Genomic DNA, 10,111 nt, shown 5'->3' on the forward strand with positions numbered 1-10,111 from the left:
TCACACCTGGCTCGGCTTCACGCTGTTGAATCCAAAGCTTTCAGAATCATTGGAATCTCCCGCGATGAAGCTATCTCTGAGGGCCTTTCACTCACTCACCGCAGGCAGGTAGGTGGTCTTTCTGTCTTCTACCGACTCCTCTCCGGCCTTGCTCCCCCAGCTCTCTCTGTGCTCTGTCCCCCAAATATTCCTACAGGTCGCACAAGATCTGCCAGCCACCCTCTGATGGTTAAACTGCCGAAATCTCGGCTCTCTGCTCACCTTCACTCTTTCATTCCTCTTTTCTCCCGCCTCTGGAACAAACTCCCACACTCACTTCAATCACACTCCTCCCTCCAGGTCTTCAAAACAGCTGTTCACCACCATCTCTTATCTTCCCCCATCCAAAACCTTGATCTTTTCTACCCCCACTAATTCACCCCAGATCCACCTTGTTTGAAATTCCAACTTCTTTCCTGGAAGTCTTGGCAGTGTCCATATGTTTTATACCTCTCCCACCCCCCCCCCCCCCTTCCCATGCCTTCCCCCCAAAGCCCTCTCCCTCCCACAGTTCTCTCGATGTCTCCATGTCTCTCGGTCCCTGCTCTCAAATGTTGTGTTTGTGTCCTTCCCCCTCTCTCCCCATCTTGTCTACCGCTCCCGATGTTATTTGTTTTGTGTGTCTGTTTGTCTTTCTGTGTGATTAATGTTCGCTCTTTCACGAGCCTCGATCTTGTATACAAAAAATAAAAATAAAGAGACATGAGTCTGTCATTGAAGCATTCACCCAGATCGTTGACTTTCACTACAGTGGCTGGTTTCTTTGTCAGCTTATGCACAAGTACCATCCCATCCACCAATCTAATCTTCCGACTTGTAGGTTTACTAGATGTGGATGCCATAGTTCTTGTGTCCATTGGATCTTCTTGTAGAACACTTGCAGCTGGTGTCTGCTGCTGATCTTCGGGGTGAATTTCTGCTCTTGCTAACTTGTCGAGGAGATGAATTACCTTCGACTTGTCAGTGCATGGAAGAATTGTCCCATCTGGAGCGAACAGTGCTCTTGGTGTCACAGTGAACTCGTAATTTCCGATGGCATATTTCTGGTTGACGTCTCTGTTTGACTTGGCAAGGACCATGAGCCTTCCGTACAGTTCCTTAGTCTCCTTCAGATCCACAGTCCTGTCTCTGAGTTTCACTGTGGTTCTCTTGTTCCCAGACGTGAACATCTTGTTGTTCTCCTTCTTGACTGGTGCCCAGAGGCTAACATCTCCATTGATACGCTCCGACACGTAGTCTTCATACAACTTCTGACCAGTGACATCAATGTTCAAGATCTGTGGTACATACTCGTCTGGGATGTAAGCATTCGTTATCACATTGTGCAGCTTGTCACCTTCAGTGTCAAATGGATTCCCGTGACTCAGTATCGCAGCCTTGATCTTGTTGATTGCTTCATGCTCCCTCTTGACTGCACTTGGACCAAGGTCATGATGTTCTGTGATCTTGTCACCTTCCAGGCCAAACTGACTCTTAAAGTCTTTTGACAGGTGTGATAATTCTGGTGTAACCATGAAGAATCTCTGTCTAGCATTGGCATTGTTAGAGATGCCAATCAGTCTAGAGTGAATCTTCATCAGCTTGTTCAGATGTTCACATGCATGATCTGGTCCAATGGATACAAATGGGATGTCATTCTTGGTTACTGATCGATTGCCAGCTCCTAGTTCTTCCCAGGTCCTAGGGTGATTGGTTCTTAGGTCATACATGTCTGCGATGTATCGGGGCCAGAGCCACTTGTATTTGATCCGGTCCATGGCAAAGAATAACTTGCTCAGTTCTTCTCCAGCTTGGAGGTGAAGCACCAGGTCAGCACTCAGTGATGCTGCCACGAATAACAGGTTTGTCTCCACCCGATGTAGATAGTTCATCATTGACTTGAACATTGCATTCTTGGATCTCCGTGCTTCCCACTCCTCGAGTGCTGTCACCACCCCATCAGATGTCAAGACTTGAAGGAGTTTGGTGTTTGCTTGTTTTACAGATTCAGCTTTCGTGCACTTGTTCGTCTCAGCACAGGCAGCTTCTACTCCCTCTGTTGCCTCAAAACACACATCCTTTACTTGTGGGTTGTCCTTCAAGAACTCCTCCAGAACCATTTCATAAAGTGCTACATATGAATATATATGGGCACGGAGAGACTGCTTGTAGTGTGTACATTTCAGGATTTGCCGCGTCGTGGCTGGACCATAGACATCAGCTTCTACCCAAGCATCATCAATGCCTGAGTTCTCCATGGAGGTTCCGAGGGCTCGGAGAGCCGCCATGACAACATGCAGCTTACCCAGTCTGGGAACGACTGTGCGTTTCAAGTCAGGTCTTGCATCCAGCAGTTGCTTGTTACCGAACTTGTTACCATTGGATTCGGGGCCCTTGAAAATGTATGTTTAGCCGTTAGAATCAAAGCTCTATGTTATTTAGAAGCTGAGATATTGAGAAAAATTAGTTCTACGGCGGCAATTTTGAAAATCCAAGATGGCCGCCATACAGGAGTCTGTGCAAATAGCAACATTGGTTTTCTGACTGACTATACAATATAGTTTCCAAAAATATATAGTTTTCCAAATCCCCCAAAAATTCCAACGAAATTACATACTGAACCTGACTATAATTTTCATTGGTCTTCACGCCTTGCAGCATACCTCCCTGCTGTACCGATTATGCATTAGCTTACCCCTCACAAAACGCCAGGGCGGGGATTATATGTTCGTTATTATCATTGCCAAATTATACAATTACTACCCTTGCCAGAGGAGAGAGCATTGCATTGGAGTCCGTTTGGCTGTTTGTTTGTCGCACAGAATAAAGATGATTTTCTCTGCAACCGTTGGTCCGATTAACAGGAAATGTTCACCGTCGGTGCAACTCCACCTGTATAATTGTTTAATGATAACTATGACGTCATAGGTCACGTCGTACGGAAGACATCTTGGAAAAACCGAAAAACTTTGTGCCTCTATATCTCCAAAAGTGCTGTGTAGAAAACAAATTGAGACATGGCTCATTGGAAAGAACTCCATGTCGGCATAAATTGGTGGAGAAAAAATAATAATGATGACGTCATCGGTCACGTGGTTCGGCCGCCATCTTGGAAAAACCGAAAACTTTTGCACCTCCACATCTCTGAAAGTGCTGCACAGACAAAATTGAGACATGGCTCATTGCAAAGAACTCTCCCTGGGGAATAAAAGATGTTAATGATGATGTAATAGGTGCCTCCATTATGACGTCATAATTCGACAAGTACCAAACTTCATCCGATCATGATGAAATTTCTTGAGCATAATCTCGGAATAAACCAGTGGAGAAAAACAAATAATGATGACGTCATCGGACACGTGGTTGGGCCGCCATATTTGTTTTAACACAAAAGCCTTAAAAACCACTGAAAACACATCCTGTCGAGGGTTTGCAATCGGTGATTGCTCTTTCTTGTCGATTTTGTAATGAGAACGCCATGCCGTAGAAGGATCTGTTGAGCTGCTCTATACACCTTAAAATGGCGGTTTAAAACATGGGAATTCTTCTGGATTCTTTGTAGTTAATTATTTTAATCAACTCAGGAGGGCATCACAATCATTTTGGTGTATCACATTCCACATCAGAATTTCCACATCCATCAGGCTTCATGCCTCATCTTCCAGCCGCTTCAGACAAATTAGCCCAGGTTTCTTAACACAATAGTATCGTTTTCGTAATAATAAACATCGGGGCAATACCCCTGGCACTCACCTGGTAAAATAAACAGTATACTGCACCGACTCAGGGTATTTGAAACCAATTTCAATGATTGCTAGAAGACAGGGCAGCATTTAGAATCATATTAACATAATAGTAAGACTTTAAACAAACAAAAAAAAATACCTTATTTGGGGGGCAATCACCCCCTCCCCCAACCCCATATACCTCCTAAGACCCAAATTTTTCTAATGCCTTGAACAAACATTGGTACATCATGGGTGATTAATGTTGTGGTGAAGTTTCATCGAAATTGTGTGTGTAGTTTCTAACAAGAAAGCAAATACCTATTTTGGGAGGTCAAACCTGGATCCACTTTGACCCCCGTAAACCTCCTCAGACCCCGATTTTTTTTGTAATGCTGTGAACAAACTTTAATCACAACACAACAAATATCATTTGTGCCAAATTTGGTCGCAATCCCATCAGCGGTTTCGGAGAAGAAGGTGCAAGTGTTTACGGATTGGTGGACAACGCGCCGTCACATAAGCTCTCCTGAACTTCGTTCCAGGTGAGCTAACTCTAGCTCACTACGACTAGAACTTCCTCTCTAGTCGTAGTCAACGTGTGGCCCTGAATGGGTTTCTTTGATCTCCTCTTCCTGTTCTGGCTGGAGTTCCCCAAGGCAGTGTTCTGGGCCCTGTGCTTTTTCTGGTCTTCATCAATGATCTCTCTGACTCTCTTGAAAATCCTCTCTATCTCTTTGCTGATGACTCTACTCTCTGCCGCTCCATTCCTCATCCCTCAGATCGGCAGTCTGCAGCCTCCTCACTCTCTGCAGACCTGGACAAAATCACAGACTGGGCAAACAAGTGGAACATGTCTTTCAATCCTGACAAATCTCACACTCTTACGATGTCTCTCCAAAAAGACCGACTGGACAACCCTCCCATCTACTTTCTGAATAATCCTCTCCAAGAAGTTCTGTCACTCAAGCTTTTGGGTCTCACTATCTGCCATGATCTTTCCTGGGAAAACCACATTTCAAATCTGGCCTCCAAAGCCAGTCTCTGTCGGGCATCCTCCGTCGTGCGAAGTCCTTCCTCGGCACACCTGAGCTCCTCACCACATACAAGGCTTTCATCCGCAGCTCAATGGAATACTGCTCTCCCCTCTGGGCTGGTGCTCCTGCCTCACACCGAGCTCGTCTTCACGCTGTTGAAACCAAAGCGTTCAGAATCATTGGAATCTCCCGCGATGACGCTATCTCCGAGGGCCTTTCACTCACTCACCGCAGGCAGGTTGGTGGTCTTTCCGTCTTCTACAGACTCCTCTCCGGCCTTGCTACCCCAGCTCTCTCTGGGCTCTGTCCCCCAAATATTCCTACAGGTCACACAAGATCTGCCTGCATCCCTCTTATGGTTAAACTGCCAAAATCTAGACTCTCTGCTCACCTTCACTCCTCTATTCTCCCACCTCTGGAACAAACTCCCCCACTCCCTTCAATCCTACTCCTCCCTCCAGGTCTTTAAAACGGCTGTTCACCACCATCTCTAATCTTCCCCAATCCAAAACCTTGATCTTTTCTACCCCCGCTAATTTCACCCCAAATCCACTTTCTGAGGTGCCGACTTCTTTCCTGGAAGTCCTTGGTGTCCTTGCGTTTTATACCTATCTTGCCCCCCCCCCCCTGTATCTTGCCCCCTGTTGCGCTCTAGCAGGGAAAATGGCCTTAAAATGCATGTTGTTGTTGCCCCCCCCCCCCCAAGGCCCTCTCCCTCCCACACATCTCCCGATGTCCCTGCTCTCAAATGTTGTGTTTGTGTGCTTCCTCCCCTTCTCTCCCCATCTTGTCGACCGCTCCCCTTTTTATATACTTTTGTTTGCTTGTGTGTTTGATTTGTTTGTTTGATAAATGTTAGCTCTTTCACGAGCCTCGACTCTGTATACAAAAAAAAAAAAAAAACCCAGTGTGTCTCAATGCAATCTCTTCACTTCCATGGTAACAAACACCTTAGAGACTTACAGTACTTCGAAAATATTTAATACGTACATTACTTATTTGCTGACTGGAATCCCCACCCAGGTCATGCTATCCTCTTCAACGAAAGTATCAAACAAGCCAGGCGACGCCGCTGTTGGACTTTCGGTCTTGTTTATTAAAGGCACCACCACTGGAGATGAGAATGACGCAATCAAACGTCACTCGGTAGAGAGCAAACCTCCACCAGGCTGAACACTTTACGGTTTGTATCCACTGATGGGCCGGATCTGGATTCGGACCTAAACCAAAATATAATCGGCTGGTTCTTCTCACCGAACCATCTCGTCCACCTGGTTTTGTCATAACTCGTCCACACTTTAAGACGAGACGTGGGGTTGGAGAGGCATGGGCAGGGACTGGAGGGATGGGCGGGGAGTAGAGATCGATGGGCGGGGACTGGAGAGGCGTGGGCGGGGGCTGGAGAGGGATGGGCGGCGGTTGGAGAGGCGTGAGCGGGGGCTGGAGAGGCGTGAGCGGGGCTGGAGATAGATGGGCGGGGACTGGAGAGGCGTGGGCGGGGGCTGGAGAGGCGTGGGCGGGGGCTGGAGATAGATGGGCGGAGGCTGGAGATGCGTGGGCGGGGACTGGAGAGGAATGGGCGGGGGCTGGAGAGGCGTGGACTGGAGTCGTGGGTGGGAGTTGGACAGGCAGGGGCGGGGCGTGTGCTGGAACGGGGGCGGGGTTCACGCATATCTGATAGAAAACGTACAAAATAACCGATTGATTACCAAATACCAAAGGGTGGCGATAATGGCCGATACCAACGAAATAGGAATACGAAAAAACAAACATTGCTTACCCTCAGCTTCTCACGCTTGTCCACAGCCGTTCCGTCGTTTCTCTTCTTCTCCATTAGATTAGAATTACCTTCAATCTTCGTGGGGATCGCGTTGGCTTTTAATCGCTTCAGTTTACTCATCCCAAACTGGGAATACAGGCCGGTGTTGTACGAGTCATCTTCAAAATGGGCGCTGCAAATGACGCTCGAAACAGTTGGGCCTTGCCACTTTGCCCTGGTCAGTTTTACCTTGGCAATCCATATTTTCCTTACAGCTGCATCTTGTGGGAAGCCATGCATACTCACACCATTTTTGTACGTATTGCTACAACCAGCAACAATACATCTAGCTGGCATTGCCAGTACTTTTTTTTTTTCAGAGTTCAGAGCTTGTTGGCCGCACGGAAACAAGTCCCGCAGCAAAAGTATCCTCAAGACGACGTGTGGGTCACGTGATATGACGTAATCAAATCACCGGTTTTTTGGGGGCGGAGCTAAGCCAGTGTAAAACGACACCATAAAACATGAAAATCTTCCTTGCAATATATTTATGCAAGAAAAGAACGAGTAAGCATGTGAAGCAATATGTATTCTTTAAACTAAACATGATTTTCTGATTCTGTAGACATTTTAGCAAACATCAAATTGTCCTTGTCGTACATACACCAAAACCTGTTCACTAAATTAATCCATAACTTCTTGAGATATCCTGCCTCCAGACAAATAAACAGACGTGGAATCATAACCTCCGTCACCATCAGTGGCCGGGCTAGAAATGGTAAAATTGGCCAATTCGACTCGTATGCCGAAAATACGACATCTCGATCTCTCAAGTGGTTCTCGGAAATAATACAAACTGAAATCGAGATATTAAACGTGGATTGATCATGTTTAATTGTTGCCCTCGCCAGAAGAGAGGGTATTGCATTTGGGTCCATTTGTTACTTGTAAACATCGAAGATTTTTCAAGAATATTGGTTGGTCTTGTACGTTATTGTCTGTCAATCGTCTGCAGGTCACATTTTCAAACCGATATTCACGAAACTTCACCACATGGTAGAGTTGGTCACATGGAAGCATATTGATTTTGAGGTCAAAGGTCATCTCTTTCACGAGGTCAAAGGTCATTTTAGCTCTTTCACGAGCCTCGATTCAGTATACTAAAAAAAAAAAAAAAATCTTCGTCAAATTTCTAAAATTGTCATTTTTCATCCGATTGCCTTGAAAATTGAACAACTTTTGCATATTGAAACACTGAATTGGGAAACCAAATATTTTTAGGGTCAAAGGTCAACTCGAGGTCAATCTACCAATATTAATTTTCATCTGAAAAATCATCAGTTTTAATCCGATTGACCTGAGCTTTGATTAAGATCGTCAATTTTAATCACAATGAAATGGACAATTTGATCCATCCATGGCAAATTTTTATTTTTGAGACAGATGGAATTTGCAAATATCGTGCTCTGCATGGCGTCGTCTTGTTACTTGGAGAATTTTTTTTATTTTTTGCCAAGTATGTTGTGCACTCCAAAAAAATCACACAAAAAGTGTGTTCGTCTGTCCGCTCACTTATACTTGCCTACAGCTCACAATTTTAAACCGATCTTCATGAAACTTCACCAAATGGGAGAGTTCGTGGTTGGACAAAATCCTATATATTTTTAAGGTCAAAAGGTCAACATAGGTCAAAGGTCAACAAATTTTTTCAAATATATAAAATCCTCAATTATAATCTGATCGACTTGAAATTTGAATAGGATTTTCATTTCAGTTAACTGAATTCAATCACCAACTATTTTTGAGATGAGCATGGGCCAAAAGGTCAACATAGGCCAACGGTCAACAACGATTTCAAATTTCTACAATCCTCAATTTTCATCCGATTGATTTGAAATTTGAATAGGATTTTCATATCAGTTAACTGAATTCAACCACAAACTATTTTTGAGATCAACATTGGTCATAACGTCAACATAGGCCAAAGGTCAACCACATTTTTCAAATTTCTAAAAATCCTCAATTTTCATCCGATCGACTTGAAATTTTAATAGGATTTTCATTTCAGCTAACTGAATTCAACCACCAACTATTTTTGAGATCAACATGGGCCAAAAGATCAACATCGGCCAAATGTCTAAAATTGTCAATTTTCATCCGATTAACTGAATCTTTGAAGACTATTTGCTTATCAGGTCACTGAATTCCACCACAAATTATTTTTCAGGTCAAAAGGATGCAAAAGGATGCAAAAGGTCAAAAGGATGCTCTACTGAGTGCCATTCTACTTTGTTCTGTTGTGCCAAGTGTCACAATATGAGTGATTTTTCATTTACTTGTTTGTCTGTCTGTCTATCCACACAGAATCTATATAATAATAGGGTAAGGACTCGACTTTGTTATCCCTTTTACGCCGCACCCAGTGACCCGATGCCCACGGCACGAATGGATTTATGATCTACGAACCGCGCTCTTTGTTTATCACGTACAGCCATACTCGAAAAATCTGAATTAGCCGACGTTGGGGCCCAAAAGCATCCGATTAACTGACGATACGACGCCATCTTACGATGCCATCGTATTGGCGTCTGCTGGGCAAAGGCGAAGCAAGCCGTCCGCTGATTGGACAGGCGAAGGTGAAAGCAAGCCGTCCACTGAGTGGACAATCCAGAGCATGCATTTGTGCCGGTGTCGGCGATCATTGTTCATATACGCACTCTTCATTCTCATCTTTCTTCCTAACTCTTACTCGGACAAGCAAATCCCCTATGCCATCCATAATGGTGCACTCTATCCATACACCACATCCTCCCTTCCGTGGATGTTCCATGGGTTTCGGCTAGTCTATATAATAATAGCGTAAGGACTCGACTTTGTTATCCCTTTTACGCCGCACCCAGTGACCCGATGCCCACGGCACTAATGGATTTACGATCTACGAACCGCGCTCTTTGTTTATCACGTACAGCCATACTCGAAAAATCTGAATTACCCGACGTTGGGGCCCAAAAGCATCCGATTAACTGCCGATACGACGCCATCTTATTGGCGTCTGCTGGGTGAAGGCGAAGCAAGCCGTCCGCCGATTGTACAGTCGAAGGTGACAGCAAGCCGTCCACCGAGTGGACAATCCTGAGCATGCATTTGTGCCGGTGTCGTCGATCGCGGTGTACGCTAACCTCTTCAGGTGGGTTCACCATAATTTCTTCCAACCGCGCTCCTTGTTTATCTCAGTTTCCTGTTCGCCTGGCATATTCAATGACCATAAATAAAGCCCAGGGCCAAACATTCCGTAAACTGGGTATCTATTTGCCTGCTCCTGTCTTCTCCCACGGCCAGTTATATGCGACATGTTCAAGAGCACAGTCGTTCAAAGATGTGTATATCAAGGTTGATAATACGAGTACGCAAGGATTCGTCAGAGGCTTGCCTGTAACCCCAAACATTGTTTATCCAGAAGTTTTAAAATAATTTCAACCTCTGATACTGCGTTCATTGTATTATATTCCTACTGCTCTGCCTTGACATTGACGCTTACCAATGCGCCAGTATGGGGCTAATTCCAGTCGATT

The 10,111-nt window shown here is 45.0% G+C and overlaps 1 protein-coding gene across 9 annotated transcripts in view; it reads right to left on the reverse strand.

Annotated features, from left to right (window-relative positions):
- The window catches only part of LOC137416224 (uncharacterized), a 178,136-nt gene extending 171,139 nt beyond the window's left edge, over positions 1-6,997 (reverse strand). For 2 of the 9 annotated variants that reach the window (XM_078770045.1, XM_078770043.1), the window contains exon 1: positions 6,561-6,978. In XM_078770045.1, coding sequence (XP_078626171.1) covers positions 6,561-6,896 — 336 coding nt within the window. In that variant the 5' untranslated portion in view covers positions 6,897-6,978. Of the gene's footprint in view, positions 1-6,560 lie in introns of all 9 variants that reach the window. The other 7 variants (XM_068101752.2, XM_078770042.1, XM_078770039.1 and 4 more) reach the window with 7 other exon arrangements.
- Between the last annotated feature and the right edge of the window lie 3,114 nt (positions 6,998-10,111).

Source organism: Myxine glutinosa, chromosome 1 (genome assembly GCF_964187855.1).
Source record: "Myxine glutinosa chromosome 1, kmMyxGlut1.1, whole genome shotgun sequence".
Classification (NCBI taxonomy): Eukaryota; Metazoa; Chordata; class Myxini; order Myxiniformes; family Myxinidae; genus Myxine; species Myxine glutinosa.